Source organism: Pelodiscus sinensis, chromosome 3 (genome assembly GCF_052426305.1).
Source record: "Pelodiscus sinensis isolate ZL-2025 chromosome 3, ASM5242630v1, whole genome shotgun sequence".
Classification (NCBI taxonomy): Eukaryota; Metazoa; Chordata; order Testudines; family Trionychidae; genus Pelodiscus; species Pelodiscus sinensis.
Window position 1 is genome coordinate 139,423,617 of NC_143054.1, and position 23,458 is coordinate 139,447,074.

Below are 23,458 nucleotides of genomic sequence, written 5' to 3' on the forward strand. Positions count from 1 at the left end.
ACCAGCAGACCAGGGAGACGGGGAGCAAAGCCGGGGAGCACGCAGACAGCGGACAGCCCAGATGTGCCGCGGCTGTCCCGCTGCCGGCATCCTCAGAGGCTTTGCTCCCCATCTCCCTGGTCTGCTCGTCTCCAGCAGACCAGGGAGACGCGGAGCAAACCCCGTTCGTAACTGCGGATCCGACATAAGTCAGATCCGCGTAACTCGGGGACTGCCTGTAGTTCAAATGTAACAGTACATTTCTGAGTTGGATTGTGAGCTTTTCAAAGCAGGGACCTTGCTGCTTCATGCTTTTGGTAAAATACAATATATGCCACTCAGTCTAAAAGGCCCTCAATCCTGCAAACCAGCCTGGGCTTAACTTTAAGCCCAAATTGTCCCATGGATGTCAATGAATTTACTTACTTCTGTAAAATTAAATGCATGCAATATTAGCACAACTAATCCATATCTAATAATCTAAAATACAGTCGCCTGCTTTTCGGAAATGATGAGCACTCACAACTCGCACACAAGTCAATGGTGTAAACACTCAGTATCTTTGAAACATTAGACAATTTTATTTTAGACCACTAGATATTGATTTAGGTAATCCTGGATGACAACTAATTGTGTTTTTAAAAAGTGTACTTTTTATAAACTATAATCAGAGAAAAGAATAATGTGAATTATAAGTTATGGGGAGACCTTAGGAATTAAATATATTTCAAAGACTTGTTTCATTCAATTTAAAGAGTGAACAATTTTAGAATAAATTACATTTACAGAATCTTTGTTACTACAGTGCTTTATGGAAATAAGAATTGTAATCAATGCTAACAAAACTTGATCTGAAATGCCAGACAAATCAATGACTAAGTTTTGAAATTCTAGTTAAATATATTTGATTTGTTTCTCAATAGAGTGAAGAAACTTCACTGATCTTCTTTTGGCATGATCCTGCACTCATGTAGGTCAATGCCAAAAGTTCCCATTAGCATACTGAAGTTTCAGAACTCTAGTGAAAATGCAATGTTATGGTTGAGCTAAAGTTCTACGAGTTAGTTAAATCACCAGCTTTACATTATTTCATTCCTTTTATAAACTAGTTATTATAGGTAATAGCAATTTTAACATTTGTTCTAATACTCCAGTCATGTCAAAGACTAAACAACTAACACAATCTGGCTCTAGACACAAAGTACTATGAAATACAGCACCAATAAAAATTTCAATTGTACATTTTTCTGAAATAACTTCTCTGAAAAAAACAAAAACAACAGAGGAATAAACGAAATAAAACATGTTTGGCATGATATACAAAACTTAGTTATTTCACTACACAGTAGTAACAAGTCATTTCAAATGCAGGTTGATGAAACTTTATACCACCAAACAAAATATTTACTTCAGCCTTAGGGTTCTTTTATACAGAATAAAAAAGGTATGCATCCCAGTGTGGGGTCTTATCATTATGTTAGATTTTATGTAAATACAAAACAAATTTGGGAAACAAGTAATTTATGGAAGAAACTCAAAATTCCTTCAAAAATTCCTTACCCAGATCTTCATTCTGCCTTTCATAACCATAAAAACATGAACTGCTGTACTTACCATCTGGTGGAAGCTGACTAGCAAATTCAGCTGGTAAAGTCAGAAGAGCATAGTCTTTCAATGCAGCTAGCCAAAGGCGACTAAGAATAGGCAGCTCAGGTTGTACGAGTGTTATCAAACTGTCTGGAGGTAGCTCATCTGCAGTACCAAAATCATCATCATCATCATCTGTACTCTTTATTGCTCGCTTTGGTTTGGTTTCTGCTTCCTTTTTAATTTTCATAGCAACAACATACACCTATAAAACAGATACAATATTTTTGCTTTAAAATGCAAACAAGAAAAAAAAATCTTTCAATCAAATGACAAATTGTACCAGTAAATTATCTTTATGTTATCTTCTATAGAATATCATGAACAGTTTTACATTTTTGTGATGATCTGAGACTACTTTAAAAATTACCCTAAAATATCATACTGGAAAATTATCAGCTACATAGCCGATGGAAATAAAGGTAGGATAAATGGAAAAGCTATTAGGTTTTATCAGTCTATATTTCCAAGCTAAATCTGAGTTTGCTGACAACAATTAGAGAAGAATTCAAAGCCAATATGGCTACTCAAAACTTTTAGCCTGAAGAGTGTCAATGAGGGCTCTTCACACAGAAAATGCTCTAATTTAACTAAATTAAATCCATGTGGGAATCACTTTAGTTACATGAGGCAACACACTTGTAGGTTTACTCTTAAATCAGTTTAGTAAAGAAAATAATCAATTTAGTTTCATTCAGGGAATCAGGTCACTTTCTGTGTAGCTCAGACTTTGTGAATGAGAATTTCTTCTTTATTTTTGACTGTGTACTATTCTTTAGAGGGTCTAAAAATTGGTATCTATGGGACCCAAATTGATGGACTGAAGGAACATTTTAGAGACATACACAAGGATACATTATGCAAACAAGCAGAAAGGCTGGGGGAAAAGATCTGCAATAGAACAAAAAAGCAGTGTTTTTAGAAAAGAAATATAGCCGACATAAATGTCCCCACACAACAGATGCTTTGCTTCAGATCAATGCTGAAAATAGCTCAACACTACAGGGCTGAGGTGCTAATACTTTCCTTATTTTCTCAAAGTAACTTCCAAGGAAATTAATTGCAAGAAAATCTACAGTATGTTAATGCAATAGAGAAAACAAAGGCATGCTTGTGCTCAGCTTCCTCAAAACACTTGTAGTCCTTTAGTCATTAGAAATAACACTTCAGAAAACAAAGTACAATGGCTTATATATAGCTAAGTTCAAACAAAGCACATTCTTTAATCATTATTTTTATCCTTGCATTATAAAAGTTATAGTGCAAATAGTTTCAGAAAACCTTTAGTCAGACTTCCACCTATAGGGGTTCCATTTGGTATACTATATTCAGGGTCTTCTGTAATAGCTTTCATGTCACTTGGGGTCATTAAATATACCCATATGTAAAAGGTAATTCACAATACAGTCGTTCCAGCCAACAAAAAGAGCATCACAGCCACTAAAAATACAGATTAAAATGTTAACTTAAACCTGAACATTTTCACAGCAATTTAGAGATCAGGTTAATCATTCAGACAAGTGTTGGGCAATCTAGGCTAGTGGCCTCAGTAGGCCACAAGACAGTCGTAAACGAGACTGTTTTCCTGGGTTTGGGTACTTTTGGTAACTGCACTGGAGTACCTAGAATTTGTGTGTTGACTGAACCATAGCAACACTTTGATTGGATGCACGAGCTCTCAAAGTCAATGTTGGGTTCAATCAGCAAGCACTTCACTTCACTTCACTTCACTTCACGTGCTCTTGCTTCATGTGTGGGTCACTTTAGTAATATTGGTAGGAAAAAAACTATATGGATGGAAACCAACAGAACCTGACAACTCTGCACGTGGGCAATGGGAAACAAAACATCTTGTGGGCCCACACATACAACCCTGATAGGCCACATGCAGCCCACCACTAATTTAGACTCTCTTGGAGCACATTATTTAAATTTTAAAAAATTCTGTCCAATAATTTCTTAAGCTATCTCATCTGACTCCTATGTTAACTTTTGGTCTGATTTTCAGAGGTACTAGACTCCCACTGCTCCCAACAACTTCAGTGATAATGGTGGGAGTTCAGCCCATCTGAAGATAAGGCCATTTTTCTAGAACCTCATCAGACTATCACACTGTGAGAACGACAGTTCGTAATGCTCAGACAAACATTCAGATAGTTTCTCTTTAAAATCCATTTTAATTTAACCACTAGAATTTCCAGACTTTTAAAATACAGATTAAAATGTTAAATTAAACCTGAACATCTTTATAGCAATTTAGAGATCAATTCCATTATTTAGACTGCCTTGCAGCCTGTATTGTTATTTGTGAAATCCATCATTTTTAGATACTTGAACCTTCCTTGGTCCGCCACATTCCCAAACAATGACTTCAGCAGCCCTGTTGTTTACTATTTCCTTTTTGGGGAAATTCCTGGCTATGCTTTGATTTGACAGCTCATCTTTGAATTTTGTTTTTAAATTAACAGGTAGGGGCATTGGACGGAAACTGACATCTGACAAAGTCTGAAAATTCTGTGAGGGCCTGGATGTGCACAATGGATGGGATAGAGGAAATGGGGAGTCATGGAGAGAAGAGTGAATAGAAGCAACATGTCAATTGTGGACAAGTTGGCTAGAAAGAAGATGAAGCATTGCAGTGATAGGTATGGAGAAACAAAAGCTGGAGAGAGTGAGAGGAAGTCAGAAAAGCTGGAAAAGACAAGTCTTGGGGCTGGCTGGATAGATGCCTAGAAGGATGAGAAGTTGCAGCTATGCTACAGTAACTAATCCAAGGTATAAGGTAAATATTTAACACCGAATGTTTACCTCGGCCCAAGCTTTCAAAACTGCCAGTTTTTCCATAGTCGTGGCACTCTCTCGATAAGGCTGACTGGAAGACCCCTTTCCTGCTTGCACTTTGTCCAGGGAGGAAACAAGGAGATTGTGAACTCGGCGAAGATCATTCAGGTCACTTACAACCCCACTTCCTATCCATGTGCTGCACACCTACGTAAGAAAATTTTAAATCATTCTCCAAGATACCTGCTTGAACAAGCACAGATTTTATGCAAAGATAAAATAGTTCTGTAATATGTTCTAACAGTGAATCATCCTCTTAAGTACACATGCTTGATGCTGTAACACCACATAATGGAACCAATTTAGAGGAATTCAGTAAACCCTCAAAATGTAAAGATTTCCAGTGCGGATAAGGTCTGTGACAAGTCTTGTGACATTTTACTAGCTCTGCCTGCAATGAGCTGAATAATGCACCTTCCCTCCAACTCCTTTCTGAAGAGACAAAAGCTGTGAACTGGAGGTATTTTCTAGTATTCCTGCAACCTGAAAACATGACCATGGGAGATGGATTCTCTTGCTTGACGACACCCAATGCCACCTAGAAGGTGGGAAAGCAGTATTCCCTCATCACCTTTGTGAGGGACCTAAGTTCCTCCTCTATCCAACATCATCTTCACCACAACAGGTTCCCCAATCAAGTTGAAGGGAACAAATGTTGCTATGCCTCTTCCAGAGTAATAGGACCTTCCACTCCTCTGCAAAGCCATGTTACAATGTAATTTTATACCTCTGTCAACTAGAGGAGGTGATAGCAAAATATTCAAGCACATATGAGCAGGAGAGTCCCTTGTTCAGTTATGATTAGTGGCAGAATATTATTGACGTTCTTAATAACCCTACTAATGGACCAGGACCCTTCATTTAAATTCAGACATCAATAAAGTTATTAACCAGTATTTACATGTGGCTGTTTCCTACTAGTTGCAGAATAAATAAGAAAATAAAAAGTTTTCTTAATAAAATGTCTGAAGGATTTCCACAATACTGAATAACCAAATATATTACCTGGAGCCTCTTATAATACTCTTAATTTATAGAGTTACATCATAAGTTTCCAAATTTTCCAGTAGTAGGGGTATTTCCTACAATGTTTCTTTTCTCACTTTTTTCCTAAGGGAAAAAAATTGCACTCTCTCTCTCTCTCTTACTCTAAAAGCATGAAATATGTCAAGTTTTTAATACATAGTCTTTATATTTTTCTCTGTACCTGGCAGGCTTTTGCTGTTATGTCAGAAGGAGTATCTTGGGAAAAAGCTGGTCTTAGAGCAGCTCCAACCTACGTAAAAAGAAAAACAAACTGATAATACTTTTTGTGTATGTAATGAAGTCAGTGTTCCAAAAGAAGGAATCTCTTGCTTGGGCAAGTTTGATATTACATTTGTGTATAGAGTAGGGATGTTAAAACGTGAGTTTTCTGGTAAATATGTAACTGCTGAAATTTTCAGTGGGTACACATTTACACGAGGGGAAGTAGCTCCGTAGGAGCTGGTGCATGCAGGGAGTCAGCTTAAAAGCCAGCTCCCCATGAGCACCAGCTCCCGCCTGCCCTTTGAGCTGCTGCCTCTGTATTAAAGGCAGCAGTGGTGGGAATGGGGGTGGTGGTGGTTGTGGGGGGGAGCCAGTACACATGGAAAGCCAGCTTTTAAGCCGATTCCCAGAGCCTCCTGCCCCCTCCCTGCACTGCCAAACTCCATGAGCACCAGCTCCTGCCTCCCCTCTCCCCACAGCTGCAACTTCTAACAATAAGTCAGTGGTACTCTGGAATAATAAACAGGGATGTAAAGGGGAGAGGGAGAGAGCGGGAGCCAGTCCTAGGGGAAGCCGCCTTAAAAGCCAGTTCCCCCCAGCACCATCTCCGTGGTGCAGGGGAAGGGAATAAGGGTATGTCTACACTACCCTCCTAGTTCGAACTAGGAGGGTAATGTAGGCATACCGCACTTGCAAATGAAGCCTCATTCCACGAGGAGTAACGGTAGTTCGGACTAGGAAGCCTAGTCCGAACTACCTAGTCCGTGCCGCGTGTAGCCGTGCGGCACGGGGTTCGAACGAGCCGGGATTTAAAAATGGCGGCACCCGGCTTATGCAAATGAAGCCCGGGAAATTCAAATCCCGGGCTTCATTTGCAAGTGCGGTATGCCTACATTACCCTCCTAGTTCGAACTAGGAGGGTAGTGTAAACATACCCTAAGGGAGGCAGGACCACAGCGGTCCCGGAGCCAGCGCAAGCTGGGACTGCTTAGTCCCTGCTCGCTCCAACCCCAGGAGCTAACCCTGCTGTGGCTCTGCAGTTTAAATGTAGTAGGAACAGGGCTGCCTGCTGGATTCCATCGACTACTCGATTAGCCAATAAATCGCAACGTAACATTCCTAATAATAAACTCAGATCTCCTAACTTCCATTCCCATATGTTCACATATTTCTTGCCCAATTTACAGAACAGGGACATAAAACATAAATGTACACCCTACTATTTGGATTTCAAGGATCAGTGGTTATTGATTTTTTGAAACTTTTGCCAGTAACTAAATTATAATAAATAGATGGAAGAGATACAGAAATAATTTTGAAGGAGTAAATAAAATGTCTGCAGTACATTCTTCCACACACAACACTCTTTCACAAGTTATTTAAAAATATAAACTGGCATACTGAGAGAAATATACAATTTCCTAAACATATAAAGAAGGTCTCACATTAGCTTGATACTGCTCCAGTATCACATGACCTGGAAACTCTGGCTCAGGGACTGATGCAAATTTCTTGATAATGTCTTCAAGTGCCTGGAGACCAGCCATCCGCAACTGGTTGCTGTGATCAGTTGCAGCCATGAATGCCATACGGATGAGGTCAGAGAGATGGAGCACTAAAAGATCATCTAAAAATAAAAATAATAAAGCCATTAACTAAGTTAAAGATATCCAACTGATGTCCACTTACAGACACTTGTAACTTTACACAAGTTTCTAACAGGGAGACTATGTTGTTATGTGTAAATTTCACACATATCTGAAAAAAAATCATATTTTGAAAAAAAAAATAATATACTTTCTTTTCATTGTTAATATAATTTACCACTTCAGATTTCTGAAATGTCTGTTGTGAAAAACTGAAGAAAAATAAAAGAAAAGGTCATGAGAAAAAATTGCTCTGAATGTTAAACTCCTTCACGGCTGTTTTCAGAACATTTTGCAAAAACAGCTTTAATGACTTGTTCCTCATGTCCACAGAAAACCCTGAATGCAACTGCTGTTACAATCTTATGCCTATAGTGACCCCTGCTGATAAAGGAATATCTGATCAATTCTAAAACTCTGGTATGTTAGCCAACCACTAGGTATTGCAGGTAGTAATAAATATTTTTTGGGGTGAAAATGAGGTAATTCCTTCACATCTTGGGGAGAAATAGCTGGAGTCTGTTACTGGGGGTAACAGAAAAATGTGTGAAGACTGCAAGGGGTAGAAGAAAATAATTCAGAAATCAGCAACATTTTTGTAAGGACTTTTCTTCATGTGTTTTTCTTTACTCCTTAACTTTTAATACCAAATACTGTAAGTAATTACTTAAAAAAAATAATTTCCTTATATTATAATATGATACCAAAATAATCATAGTTTGTAACTGGTTACGTGGGAAGATTTGTGTAAAATTTAATGTGAGGAAACATTGGGAATACTTAGGGTTTACAGATTGACAAAATGCTACACAGCTTTTGAAGTTAATCTAAAATGTGGAAGGGGTAATTTACCAATGCTGAAAGTGAAAAGTACATTAGGATGCTATAGTTTTTAAAAAAACATCAATTGCAATATTCACACACGTAAACAAACCCTTCACCTATCCCTCTCCATTAGGAATGTCAATGGTTACTTCATTAAGGGTGAGGCTTACTCGTTCTTATAGTTTCTGGGGCTATAGTAGCTCCACATCCGCTGCATGCAAGGGCACTCCAGCCAGCCAAAGCAGCCTTGTCCGTGGAGAGCCCAGCTCAACCCAGGCATGCTGCAAGCAGGGGCATTCCAGCCGGCCTAAGTAGCCCCTATCTGTAGTGGAGGAGCCACTTCAGCCTCGCCATGGTGGATGTGGGATCCACGCCAGCCCATATGGGAAGGAGCAGCCTCTCTGTCTGCCCCCTCTTTTAATCGGTCAACAATTAAACATTATGTTTAACTGGTTAACCAATTAAATAGGATTTTACATCCCTATTCTCCATTAGAGCCATTAACTCCAATTTCCCTAAAACAAATTTCAGGCTCTTCTGTTTAAAAGTAACAATTTCCATTTAAAATTACAATGTGAAAATGAAGTGACCATTTTTCAGCAGGGTCAATTTACTACTTTCCCATGGGAAAAGAACACATCATACAATTCAGCAGTGTGTCATACCTAAGAGATATATATTGCTAATTATGCTGAACTTGAGTTATGGATTTCATTACAATTCAAGGGGGTACAATGCGGTGTTTTGCATTTTCATGTTAGAGCTATGGTTCTCAACCTTTCCAGGCTACTGTACCCCTTTTCAAGAATCAGATTTCTTTTGTATATCTCAAATTTAATCTCATCTAAAAACTACTTGCTTACAAAATCAGATATAAAAATAGTCTCTCATTTTGTCAGTCTGAAATTTTAGTTTGTACTAGCTTTGCTAATGTTTTTTATTTTTCCTGTTGTAAGTCAAGGCAATATCTAGATGAGTTGATATACCCCGTGGAAGACCTCTGTCTACACATGTACCCCTGGCTGGAAACCAGTCTGCTTACAGTATAAGGAGACGTACTTATTGAGTGTTGGTTCTGTCAGGGAAAATGGTCAATGATAAAGGAGAATACCTTAACTGGGCATGTCTAGCTTTTACTAGTTTGTATGGATAGCTTATTCAAGTTTAACTATTACCTAACAAAGTTTTCTCTTTGTTGGTATCTAATATCCTTAACTGACCTCTTAAAGTTTATAGAAAACAAAAACACATGCAAAAGCTTTAATTACTTTTAGGGTTCCTGAGTTTGGCTGAACGGGCCAGGGCTAGATCAAAGTGAGCCTTGTTCGCATTCTCACACAGCATGATAATTCGACACAAGCAATCAGCAGCAAATACACGAGTGGCCCAGCGAGGAGCCACAGAAGGTTTTGATTTATCCTCTTCACCCAGAGTGGTAAACATTGTGTCATCATCCATCTCATCTTTCTTCTCCAATTCTTCATCCTTTCCTCCTCCCAAAGGAGCTGCAGTGCTCATATCTACAAGAGGAGACACACAAAGTCATAAAAGTTAGCAATTCCTCTGTCAGCTGTAAACTATTTCTTAAAATTACTATGTGAAGTTGTCAACTCTTACAATCCATTCAAAATGAAAATGGAGACTAAAAGAAATAATAATAGATTTAATAGAAATCATGGCATTTGAAAATGAAGAAGGGCACTGTAAAGAAATATTAATAAGGAAAGATTTTTTTCCCCATCAGCATACTATTACCTAGAAATTAATAAGTAAAACCTCAGGCTATGTCTACGCTGGCGCAATCTTGCGCCAGAGATATGCAAATGAGGCTAAGCATGGAATATTGCCGAGCCGCATTTGCATATCTAATGAGCTGCCATTTTTGCGGAAGAGGCTCTTGCACCAGAAGGAGCATCTACACTGCCCCTTCTTGTGCAAGAAAAACCCTCTTGAGCAGTGCCGTTATTCCTGAAAATAATCAGCGTAGCAGCATTGTGCAAGAGGGTTTTCTTGCACAAGAAGGGGCAGTGTAGACAGCTCCTTCTGGCACAAGAGCCTCTTCCGCAAAATGGCGGCTCATTAGATATGCAAATGCGGCTCGGCAATATTCCATGCTTAGCCTCATTTGCATATCTCTGGCGCAAGATTGCGCCAGCGTAGACATAGCCTCAGTGTTTAGTTGTCAGAGCATCAGAATGATAAGGGATTACACCAAAACAGACAGAGCAACAAAAATAAACTTATCAGAGAGATAAATTAGTCACCCTATTCCTAAAAAATAATGCACACAGGCTGCAGAAAAGTTGGGACATTTCAGGGTGAGAAAGGTTATGCAATATGACAGACCAAGCCCGAATTCATGAGATTCTTTGCAAAAGCATGCCAGAAATTATATGTGGCTGCCTTAAAAATTTGCTTTGCATATGCCAATATGTCTTAGCCTATAAATTTGAAGTTACGAGCTTACTGAAGAGCAGCACTTAGAAATGCATTTAAATATAGTTATGTTGGAGACTATTTGGCCTACTGTACAAGAGTCAATTAAGAGAAAAAGACGAATGCATATTTTACAGATTTTATTTTACAGAATCTATGAAAGAAGATCTTTTAACATCAAGCTCATTAAATAAAGTATGGATCTGGGTATGGGAAAAATGTTAGAATGATAACTAACATGTAAGTAGAAATCTGGTAACACCTTAAAAGGGCTCTCATTTGAATCCATAGTCCACATTATACTTATATAAAATAGTGAACAGGAGAGAAATAATGAGAGATCTATCCACACCTGCTCTGGAAGCTGAAGTGAGGCATAAAATCTTCCAAGAAGGATTCTGAGTGAACGAGTAGCTCAAAATGAGGTTTAATCATTATTGTAAACAGCACATTAATAACTCATAACACCTTATAACTGGAGTTTTACATACAAGTAACACTCTTCCTTCTGCATACCTAATGGATAATGGCTGACCAGAAACTTGTGTACATTCAGCATGTTAGTGGAAAGTTAAAAAAGCAGTCATATGGGCTTTTTCGAATAAAGATGATCACTCACACTGAGAGCATTTCTACACTAGAAACATAAGATGACCTATGTATATTACTGTGGTGATTCATGTCCACACTACCCTCCTGTCAGTGGTGCAAGTCCTCACAAGGAATGCCTCCCTGGCGCAGCATGGGCAGGGTCACTCCAGCCCAGCCAGAGCAGCCCCCGCCCTCCCTCATTTAACTTCTTAACTACTTAAACAGGATTTTACATCCCTAGTATAGGACTGAGAGAATGAGGTCCCAGCACCACATGCATCTTCCTGCTGAGAGCCCAGGGGCTGCACACATTTTGCAGCTTCCCCAAGACTCCCAATTTGCACTAGGAGCCACCTGGACTACAAGGACGGAGCTCTCACTGGGAGCCCATCAGTGGTGAGGATCAGAGAGCCCCAAGGGGCAACTAGGCACCTGGTGGCAGGGAGTTGAGAGCTAGGCTACCACCAGTGGAGAGTGTGAAGCCAGGCTCCGAGTGGCGAGCTGGAGAAAGACAGGCTCCTGGTGCCAGAGACAGCCATACCAGGAGAACATAAAAAGAACATAAGAACGGCCATACTGGGTCAGACCAAAGGTCCATCTAGCCCAGTATCCTGTCTGCCGACAGTGGCCAGCACCAGGTGCCCCAGAGAGGGTGGACCGAAGACAATGATCAAGCGATTTGTCTCCTGCCATACCTCTCCAGCCTCTGACAAACAGAGGCCAAGGACACCATTTTATCCCCTGGCTAATAGCCTTTTATGGACCTAACCTCCATGAAATTATCTAGCTTCTCTTTAAACTCTATTATAGTCCTACCCTTCACAGCCTCCTCTGGCAAGGAGTTCCACAGGTTGGCTACACGCTGTGTGAAGAAGAACTTTCTTTTATTAGTTTTAAACCTGCTACCCATTAATTTCATTTGGTGTCCTCTAGTTCTTCTATTTAGGGAACGAATAAATAACTTTTCTTTATCGGCCCTCTCCATACCACTCATGATTTTATATACCTCTATCATATCCCCCCTCAGTCTCCTCTTCTCTAAACTGAAAAGTCCCAGTCACTTTAACCTCTCTTCATATGGGACCCGTTCCAAACCCCTAATCATTTTAGTTGCCCTTTTGTGAACCCTTTCCAAGGCCAAAATATCTTTTTTGAGGTGAGGAGACCACATCTGTACACAGTATTCAAGATGTGGGCGTACCATAGTTTTATACAGGGGCAGTAAGATATTCTGGGTCCTATTTTCTATCCCTTTCCTATTAATTCCTAGCATCCTATTTGCCTTTTTGACCGCCGCTGCACACTGCGTGGAAGTTTTCAGAGAACTGTCCACAATAACTCCAAGATCTCTTTCCTGATTTGTCATAGCCAAATTAGCCCCCATCATACTGTACGTATAGTTGGGGTTATTTTTCCCGATGTGCATTACTTTACACTTATCCACATTAAATTTCATTTGCCATTTTGTTGCTCAATCAGTCAGTTTGGTGAGATCTTCTTGGAGTCCCTCACAGTCTGCTTCTGTCTTGACTATCCTAAACAGTTTTGTATCATCTGCAAACTTTACTACCTCACTGCTTACCCCTTTCTCCAGATCATTTATGAATAAGTTGAAAAGGATTGGTCCTAGGACTGACCCTTGGGGGACACCACTAGTTACCCCTCTCCTATCTGAAAATTTACCATTTATTCCTACCCTTTGTTTCCTGTCTTTTAACCAGTTCTCAATCCAAGAAAGGACCTTCCTTCTTATCCCATGGCCATGAGAGTCCAGGGAGCAGCTGGGGTGGGAGCAAGAAGGCAGCCAAGCTCTGAGTAGAGCAGGATCAACCCAGCTGGGAACAGGGAGAGCCTGACTGTGCCCTGGATTAGCTGGATCACCCCCCCGCCCCCCCCCCCCCCGCCCAGATGCTCCAGTGACTGCCTGGTTTTCTTGTCAAATTCACAGCTCCAGTATGGAGCCATGAAATTGACAAGGATGACAGCCAATATAAGGAAACCAATGTTCATAGGGACACTGCATTACCCTAACATTAGCCCTACACCTCTTGTGGAAGTGAGGTTATCATGTCTATGTAGTAGGATACCTACATTGACAGGAGCCAGGCTGCAGTGTGTAACCACTACATGTGAATATTGGATTCCTATGAACACCAAGTGTCCCAAATATTGAACTACTACACACACACACACACACACACACACACACACACACGGTAATCAGCTAACTGAGTAGTCGATGGAAATTCCATCTGCTACTCAATTAGTCAATATGGGGGGGAAACTGTAGCGCTGCAGTGAGGTCATCCCTCAGCCCAGGAGCTAACCCTGCTGTGGCTCTAATTTTTAAAAGCCACAGGGTGGGAACCAGTTGCAAGCCAGGACAGCTGATTCTGATAGAGGCAGCAAGGGGAGGTGGGAAGCGACTAGTCGAGTCACTACTTGACTGCCCAAATAAGTATATGGTTATCGGGTAGTTCACTAGTCGACTAGTCGCTTACATATGTAGTCTGGTTTCATCTGATTTGCCCAATAAAGGCAACAAGCATATCTGTCTGCAAATCACACTTTATGACTGCACTTTGAATACCTTTGAAGGCCCTTAGATTGCTTCTCTGATAGCCTGAATACTAAGGAAGAAAAAGAACAAAAACTGAATACAGTGAAACAGATCCTTCAGTCGATGTAAATCAGTAAAGCTCATGTAACCTAGTTGAGGAGCTAGCGCAGCAGTATAAAATTAAAATTAAAAAAAAAAAAAATCAAACTAGGACTCCATGAGGTGCCAAGCTCATTCAGAGCTCATTCAGTCTCAAAAAGTAAAACATGCTTAAGTGTAAATAAAATAAATAAGAGAATAAATCATTGAAGGCATGCAAATGAAATTAAAATAAACAAATAATATTTCTTATCACAAATTGTGAAATTATGTAAGTGAATGTAGTGTGGGGCACAGAGAGCAAATTAGGAAAACTCCTTTGCTATCAGCAATAAAGGAAGAAACTGAGATAGACATTACATTCTTAAGGAGAAGAATTGTAATAGTTCAGCCTTATAAGTTACCGGAATTGTTGCTAGACAACTGCTAAAAGCAAAGGCCAGAAAAGTGGGTTACTTATTGCAATGCTCACCCTGTAAGAACTACCTATGTATACAGTAACAGATTTATTTCAAAGTGTGTATGTGTGTATATAGACTATTTAAATTGACCATATTTACCATTTTCTCTTTCTGAGCAAATTAAAATATTACCATCCAAGGTACAGGTGATAAAAGTGAGCATGGATCATGAATCCCATTACAACATAAAAAGCTCTAAATGAATGTTATCTAAATAAATTAATTCTAAAGATATGATGTCTTGTTATAAGAATGTTGTCAAACACTTACCACTGGAAGCTGCTAGGACATCCTTACATAACATTAGCCAGTGTGAAAGTTTTTCCACTGCCAGGGATGAAAGCATATGTCCCAAGGTATCATGAATATCAGAACACAGCTTTCGATCAGTCTCCCGATCTAACATTCCAAAAAGAACTCCCTCGAGGCCAGTCTCTGTTATGTTAACTCCTTGATGCCGGCAATGAATGTCCCGCTGCGAACCAACTGGTGCAAAAGGGTTAATGTCTGTAAAATGAGAGACTAGTTTTCTAATAATCAATTTCTTAACATTTGTGCCTTGAAATTAGGGCAATAGCAACATGAGAAAAGGACATTCTGCATTCATTCTTAGTTGCACAGATCACAGACACAAAGGCATTACTACAATTTGTCATCAATAAAATCTAAGATAGTTTAACATATTAAGCTTATTAGAAATCAGATTCTACGAGATACCAAGCATCTCCCGTGAAATGATACATACTGTAAACTACCATTAAAGTAAATAGACATTGATAGCACTCAATACCTTGCATGAAATGCTCAGAACCTCACAGTAATGGACCCTGGTGAATCTCTTCTGAGTTAAGTTTTAATTGTGCCACACAATACTAGAAGGCATATGATTCTATGATAGAGTGGAAAAATTGTTTATCTGATAATCGATTGAAAGAAGGCAGTAACAGCAGATTCAGTTTTTTAAAAATTGAAAAACACTAAGTATATAACAACCAGCAGACAGCCACATACTTATTATAGAGGGCTTCTGGATATTGCACTTTTTCCTGACCATTCAAATAGGTGAGCAGGAATCATTACTCATTTTAGCAGCCATATCATCAGGATAAAATTATATATGTAAGGATTGGTGCAACTGAGAAATGTGACTGGCTATTAGTTATGCTGCTAACAAAACAAGTCAAAACCTGTTCCCAGTATACAGTATCATTATGCCTTGTGATGGGGGTCTAATAGGCCTTTTCTACCCCCTGCTATAGGATCTGAGGCCCTAACTGGCCCTGCTTACAGAAAACCCATACAGATCAGGCTATCAACAAGTCTTCAAAGGCCTAAAAAAGCCTAATCAATCAGATGGCAGCACATCAGTTAAAAAGGCTTGCCTGTGTTTCTCAGGGATAGTGGCAGGATGAGAGTGGGCCTGGTCTGGGCCTTGTTCTCAAGCACTACAATAAAGAGCTTGTCTTTGAAGTTGTGTTTCTTTGTCTGGTCAAAGGCGCAGATGCACAAATTCTGAGGTTGTTATTTTTATACAGCTATTTTAGGCTGACTGTTAAGTTATAGCACACAACACTTGACTCTGAGCAAGTAGCAGTGATTTGTATTCTAAGGTAGAGAGCACCTGCACAGCCATTCTTGGCCCCATAAGAAGCACTATGAGGTAGGAGGAGTGGGTGGCTACCTCCCCTAACATGCCCATTTTCAAAACCAGCAAAATTAAAAGAAAAGAACCAACGGTAAGAGAGAGGAATAATTTAGAACAATATATTTGGGGGGAAATTCCCATTTCTAATTTGTTCTGAATGTTTAAAAGGCCTGGGCTACAATCTTTACTTTTAGTGGGAAATATGGAAAAGACAAGAAACTCCAAAGGAGAAAGGGTTTGGTTTGGTTTTGTGCACACACAAAATATTAGGAAAGGACACATGCAAGTAACACTCACTGATGCCACTGTTCTCTCTCTCACCAGCATTTTTTGCTAAGCTCATGGCATATTCACACACTTCTGCTGCTTCCCTCTGTGCCAGCTGTCGCAAACATGCCACTGCAGCCCGACGTAGCAGTAAGTGAGAACTGCACAAGTGAACCTGCAATCAGAGCCATTTTTAACTGGTAAATTGCCATGGTTTTATATAAAACTTGTTAGTGATTAATAATAGCCTCTTGCTCAGCTAAATCAAGTACAGATCATGTAAACAGTTACAAAGTGGTGTTGATCTGGCACAGAAAGTCAAAATGCAAGAAGCCAATTAGCTGACAATGTGAATTAAAATTGGTAGAGTCCCTTTATTTACTGACAGGGGTGCAGCAAATTAAACTCACTCATGATCATGTCTTTTTAAAAATGAACCTCTGCCTATCAAAAACATGTAAGAGAAACTCACTACATTTGCACACAGATCTTGATCATCTTTCTCCTGTTGGGTGGTGGACCCTTTGAAAATTTGGCTAAAAGTGCCCAGACAAGAACTTTTCACAACATATACACTTAAAAATAAAGTTGATATTTCCCTAGCTGGTGCAGCCATCTGGCTAAAAAGAGGTAACAACTGAGACTGGAAACCCAGGGAATACAATTTGGATTTTAGTCCAGGATTTCTCAATCCTTGGGTTAGTAACCAATACTGGGTACTCAGGATGTTTCAAAGGATCACAGGTCAGCTCCTGCATCTCCTATCCTAGGTGGCTGGCTGGGCTCATGTCACTGCTCTGGGCATTGCAATCTCTGGGATCCCAGCACCACTCAGGTTTGGTCTAGCCACCATGACAACAGGAGTCCAGGTAGGCCAAATTTGAGCAAGTGACTCTTAAACCATATGAGTCAGGTCACAACTCCATTCAGACAAATTTGGTCTAGTGAGAGGTGAGGGGACAAAGCTGAGCAGTGCTATAACCCCAGAAGTTGCAATACCTGGAGTGAAAAGCAGAGCCCAGCCCAGCCAGCCCCACAGCACAGGCTCTGCAAGAGCTGCCACTGTGGCATGAGTGCTGGGCAGGACCTAACTGAACCATTCCAAGATCTTTACCCCTGGACTATTTACTGGGTCCTGACAGACCATGAACATTTACAAATGGATGCTAAGCCCAAAAGGTTGAGAACCACTGTTCTAGATCAATTTACATCATGCTTTAACACTGGTTAGAAACTCTGGAAACTAGGATCCGGTATTGCCAAAAACAGAAATTACAATTTTCAATAAAATGCCTACCAGCAGTACTTAAATCACTCATGACAACAGTCATTAATCCTTCTATGTTCACCTCTAAACCACAGTTTATACCATACATGTCAGTAAGTGCTTCTCAATATGAGAGCTTTCAGATTTCTGTGCTAAGTAACATTTGCTTTTAATCTGCTTTGAACCATCTCAAGTACAAGTAAATATTTTTCTTCCAAAAGAATTCTGCAAGCTTCCAACTTTTCTTGAGAGGAAGTAGCTGTACAGGGAATTGTATGTTTTTCCACAAGGGAGGAGATAAAGAGTGCTCTTTTAGAAACTCTAATCTTGAGTTACCCCGGGGAAATATTTTTTTAATAAGTTGAATACACATTTGCTTTCCCTGTATTAACTTGCTATGAGGATGGAAATTGCTTTCCCAAATGAAAGGTCACACAGTGTATAAATATTTAACACTAGGCCTTTATTTCATCCATGGATGTCTCAAGGGTTCAATCTTGAAAAACAGACTTTTAAGGGTCCCTGTAAGTATCATTCTGAAGTTGTTTCAAGAGAACTACAACCAGAGAACATTAGTGTTTTAATTATCGGAAAGATTATTTCCTGCTCTTCATTTTTTAACAATAATGTAGTACAGCGGCATAAAGGAATCTGAAAAGCATGCTGGAAGAGACTGGTGTAAGTTTGATACACAGTGTTGGTTCCAAACAGAAGACAAAAAGCTTTTTACTATTTTCTCCTTCATTTAATTGAGTAAGATTTTCAGCTAGTCCTCTATTCAGCCACCATGTCCACATTTTATTTGTGTAAACAGCTGTGGGAGCATGTACAAAGCCATTTGCAGGTAGGCTTATCATGGAGGGAACCAGATTTTGAAAGCAAAAGGGAAGGAAGAAAAATTAAGAGGTTGAAGGTTATGCTGGAGCAAGGAAAAGACAGGAGAATGGAATGGGAAAAGATTTCAATCAGAAACCATTACATCTTGAGATAACTTCACTGACTACAATATTCCAACTGGGAGTTCTAGTAAGAATGGAATCAACAGAGAAAATTATTTGTCTCAGGATGTGGCACACATTAGTCTATTATTCATATGAAACAGAAGGACCCACCTACTACTGTGCTGAGCCATATTTCTCTCACTTGGAATTCTGTGCATGCAGACACGTTTCAAACTATGGATCATACTTAATAACTGAGCACCAGATTACACAAGACAGAGGGACACGTGCTGCAAGTGGGGGAACCTCTAAGGAAAGATTAGACAGCAGATTACAGAGAAGAAGTTCCAGTTTCAGTATAAACAGGCCTGAAAATCCATTTGTCATGATCAGTCCTTCAATAAGTCTATAAGAATCTGGAACACGGGTGGCCAGGGATGGCTTAAAGGAAGGGTCTCTCCCTTGCAACTCATATTTTTGAATGTCTGAGCATAAGTATGATTAACTCCAATTTATTTTTTAAATTTTTAAATAGTTTTTTTTTTTTTTTTTTTAAGATCAAATGTTGGATTTTGCAGGAGTGCTGGTGCAGTATTTATTTATACATGTGGCAATACTCACCTGGGCATCAATGGATGAACATAAGGACAACAGCAAGACACGGACTCTGCCTAGGATTCTGATAGTAGAAGGAGAAATGCCACTTTCCCCCATACACTTCCTTTCTAAACAGCCATATGAGAGGGGGTCCCCCAAATCTCTCTTCTTTTTCATTCATTATTTTGTATGCCTAGGACTTGTTAATGTGTATTCCTCTCCTTTCTAAGCTAAATAGCCCTAGGACTTGATTTCTGTTAGAACTAAGGCCACTTTACACCATTCTGGAAGAGTAAAGGGATTTAACGTGAGCATAACTGTAATCTAAACCCACTTTCTTGCCCCTCTGCATATCCAGAACAGTATAAAGTTACTTTGGGGGTAAATTAGAAAAAGATCTTGGATAAAAGTTTAAATGCCTAAATGCCTTGGGTGCACAAGTCCTTTAATTCATTTTCAATGGAGATTCTGACATTGGAAGCTACTGGGTGCCTTTGAAAACTTTGCCTCTCAACACACACGTATATTTCCTCACAGGCTGCTATCCATTTCTCTTAACTTTCTGCAGGTCTTAATGCTGACATTTCCAGCATCAGGGATATAGGGTGAGAGAGACATCATTTACACTTACACAAAGGCTGGGAACCAGACTGGAGAGGTTGACATGGCGTGGTGCAAACATGTGAAGCTGTTGCAGGCATGATATTGCAGCTGCCTGAACAAGGGAGTCCGAGTGATCTTGTGTGATCGCACATCCCACCAAGCATGAAGAACGGATTGTTGAAATAGTAGGTCCATTACCTAATGGAATAAAGAATTCTTAACAAAGTGACTTTTTTGTATGACTGGCATAGATTTTTAACATTTTAATCACAAAACGTCAAAAACGTGAAGTCTGTGTAATTTATATACAACATCACTTTTCTAAATACATATACTTGAAGTTAACAGCTGTATTACTTCAAAGAAACCCTGTATATAGGATTAGAACTTGTTTTCCATTTTAGTCCAATTTTGACAGTTACCCCCTTAAAGTCTCTAAACAATCAACTAGCCCAAAAAGTCAGGTTTTGCACAACTGATCATTAGCCAGAAAAATTTTGCAGACATTGTTCAGTTAAGTCAGTATTTCTGAGACATGGCACTTGTTAAAATAAGATGAGTTTCAGGTTTTGAAAATCTATTTCATTCAGTAGCTTTGAATAAGATTGCAAGCATAGATCCATTTCTTATAATATCAGACAAAACATTTTAGAATTATTTGCTATGGAGTTAGTTTAAGTTTTGAATACTTGCTACATTTTAGAAGACTATATTTTTGTCAGTTTAGCATACGGATGTGCTGGTAGAGTTTGTTAGCTCCCTCCACTGCATCACCTGGATTCAACAGGTTATAGACTATAGAGGATTTGATTTAAAGACTATACTGCAGTTCAACAAGTGACATTCATCAACTTTTCAGCACAGCTATAATTATAGCAAAATGTTATCTAAGAAAAAAAATTCTGAACAATTTATATATTACATATATCAATTTGTAAATATCTGCCACAAAATAACAAGGAAATTCTTGGGTAAAAATGTTAAGATACAACTATTAGAAGGCTGTAGTTAATGAACAGATTTGAAAGGCATGAAATTTATAATTAATGATTCACTAAGAGCACCAATGATAGCACTTCCTTCAAAAAAACATACCATATATATTTACCAATATCCCTTAAGAATAAATGTTTTTGCTTATAAAGACCAGAGTTACAATAACTGCTATTCAGAGACTTCAGAAAGAAAGCGAAATGCAGTTGCTGGCCTAGTTAGGCAGTCTGGCTTACTGCAGATATCAGAAAATTCCCTGTCAGGAGGGTGAGAGATGAAGGTCTTCCCAGAAGAAATGACAGCTGAGGAGATGGAAGCCGAGAGTGGGTGCCATTAAGAGACCACAAGAGGAGGAAATATAGGCTCAGCTGTCCTGAACTGTGACACCATCAATACACACAGTGAAGATGCAGATCTACAAAGCCTACATGCTAATCACAGATGTCTCATTATCTGCCACCATACAATACTAAACTGCCAGCTGACATTAAGAAAAAAAACAGCATCTATCCTATAGATAATCTTAACTGTATCTTAATGCAATTTTAGATTATAACTTGCCTTGCAGCTCAGGGCCAACTGTAGTTATTATAGCTCCAAGACATCGGCCCAAACACTGATGCACTTCTGTATGTGATGGCGGAACTGTCAAGAGTAGGGTAAGAACTAGAGACAGAGTAGGCTCCACATATCCCCGGTACATTGGCCCACTAGAGTCCACTATCAAGGCAAGTGAATGGAGAGACCAGGTCTATAATAAATCAAAGAGATGTTTGGGTTTCAGTCATAAAAGTTTGTTTAGAGTTTTAAGAATTTATTTATAGTGGATATGACTCTGACCATCTTGTCTAAACATTTCAATTTTAACCCTCTGTTTTTAAGAATATCTGCCACCCCACAATCTGGAACATTGACTTCTAGCCTGAAATTTTCCAGCTTTGGTCTTTGTCTGCAGGAGAATTTTTGTTAGTTTTTTTGAATAAAAATGGCTAACCTGTTTGAGAACGAGATGAAAAAGATGTATGTACTTTTCCAACTACATAAAAAAAATGTGACTTTTTTAATCATTCTGAAGCCTAAACTGTGGTAAAAAGTTGAAATTAGATACAGAAATGGCCCTCAAGAGGTGTGTCTACACTGTCGGGTTTAACTCGAAATAAGCTGCTCAAATTGAGCTATGTCAATTGCATATCTTATTTTGAAATCGGGAGCATCTACCCAGCGCTTATTTCAAAATAGAGCACTCTTCCTCCAACTTCCCTTATTCCTCATACAATGAGGGTTACAGGAGTCAGAGTAAGAAGTCCTCCAGCTTCACAGGATATTAACACTATTTTGAAATAACTGCCTGCTGTGTAGACACAGACTACATTATTTCAGAATAGTGCTAGTTATTTCAAAATAGTGTTTCAGTGTAGAATACCCAAGGAGAAATACCTGAGCCACTGGAAACAGGTTTTCATTTGATAAAGTTATGGCCAATCGAAATTCTCAGTTTATATATAAAGTACATTTTGCACTGAATTTTCTTTCTAAGTTCTTAAAAGTGCAGCTAGGAAAGGCCATACTACTCACATGTAGTTAACTGAGCTGCACTGGAAAAAGGTTGTGAAGGGAAGAGTCCTGGCCTCAGTCAGTCACTGATCACTGATCACACTATGAATGAGGCCAGATGCCTTTGTCTCACATTCAACAAGCTTTCAGGGAAAAAGTTTCAGGGCAACTAATGTGCACAGGAAATGGATTCCCTCTCCTATAGGCTGCAAAGTATGCAGGATTGAGAGTTCCAGTGGCATCTACCAAAATAACTTTACATTATGACTTTTTCTCCCCCATGCCCCCAAAAATGTGGGAAGTTTCATAAAAAGAAAAAGGGTTATTGTAAGTAGATGTTGAGGTTGAACAGTTTAAAGACCACCATGATGCATTAACAGAAACAGGTGAAATAATACTGCAAACGTAAAGTGAACTTTGTCAATATCTAAACACATAGGCACACATAGTATGTTTATTCTACTCCTCTAGTTTAATTACATAATCACATCATCTTTCTCAAATACATAACACTCATTCTATAACGTTAACTACTAATGTTGCACCTTGTAACATTTTTCTCTCTATTTATTTTAACACTTCAGTATATTTCTACTTATTTAGGGGAGGATATCAAAGGCTCAAACAGAAGTATTAGGTGCCTAACTTCCATTTAAAGTTAATGAGGATTAGGCACCTAAATTTCTCCCTCTATCTTTTTATACTGTGCTAAAAATGATTGCTTTTTTTGTGAAATACTATGTGAGCCTTTGTTTAAAGACTACCACGATGAATTCACAGAAACAGCAGAAATAATATTGCAACTGTAACCTGAACTTTGTCAATATCTAACTTTTGAGAGCTTAAGTAAGGAAATTTAAGAGAATTGGTTGTATTACTAAACCTATCACTAAACAAAGCATATCTTGTTTTTTCAAGTGGCAAGCTATGTTTAGAAAAACTTCTATCAATCCTGTCTCCTCAGAAAGAGGATTACCTCTAGTCCAAGTTCTCTACGGTTAATAATTAAACAAGACATGGGTGGCCTGTGGCTCCAGGAGACTGAGGAAGCACTAGGAACTCAAAATTCTGTGACATTAAACTGCCTCTTCCTGGGGATGAGACGACCCTCTGCTGATGAGTCACAATAGCCAGGTGCTACTTCAAATAATAATTTCTTTTGGAGTAATAGGGAAAAAAGAATGAAAAAGTCTCCTGATATATGGCATAGTTACACAATCTTTTGAGAATAATATTTATAGATAATAGGGATGTTAAA

General features: G+C 39.1%; 1 protein-coding gene across 6 annotated transcripts in view; it reads right to left on the reverse strand.

The window, feature by feature from the left end:
• The window catches only part of HEATR5B (HEAT repeat containing 5B), a 79,015-nt gene that overhangs the window by 19,318 nt on the left and 36,239 nt on the right, over positions 1-23,458 (reverse strand). For 3 of the 6 annotated variants that reach the window (XM_075924949.2, XM_075924951.2, XM_006131294.5), the window contains exons 20-28: positions 21,208-21,397; positions 19,682-19,851; positions 16,276-16,420; positions 14,604-14,840; positions 9,455-9,706; positions 7,161-7,342; positions 5,675-5,743; positions 4,435-4,614; positions 1,594-1,831 (exon numbers count right to left, since the gene is read on the reverse strand). In XM_075924949.2, the coding sequence (XP_075781064.2) occupies positions 1,594-1,831; positions 4,435-4,614; positions 5,675-5,743; positions 7,161-7,342; positions 9,455-9,706; positions 14,604-14,840; positions 16,276-16,420; positions 19,682-19,851; positions 21,208-21,397 (1,663 nt within the window). The remainder of the gene's footprint in view (positions 1-1,593; positions 1,832-4,434; positions 4,615-5,674; positions 5,744-7,160; positions 7,343-9,454; positions 9,707-14,603; positions 14,841-16,275; positions 16,421-19,681; positions 19,852-21,207; positions 21,398-23,458) is intronic. The other 3 variants (XM_075924954.2, XM_075924953.2, XM_075924952.2) reach the window with 3 other exon arrangements.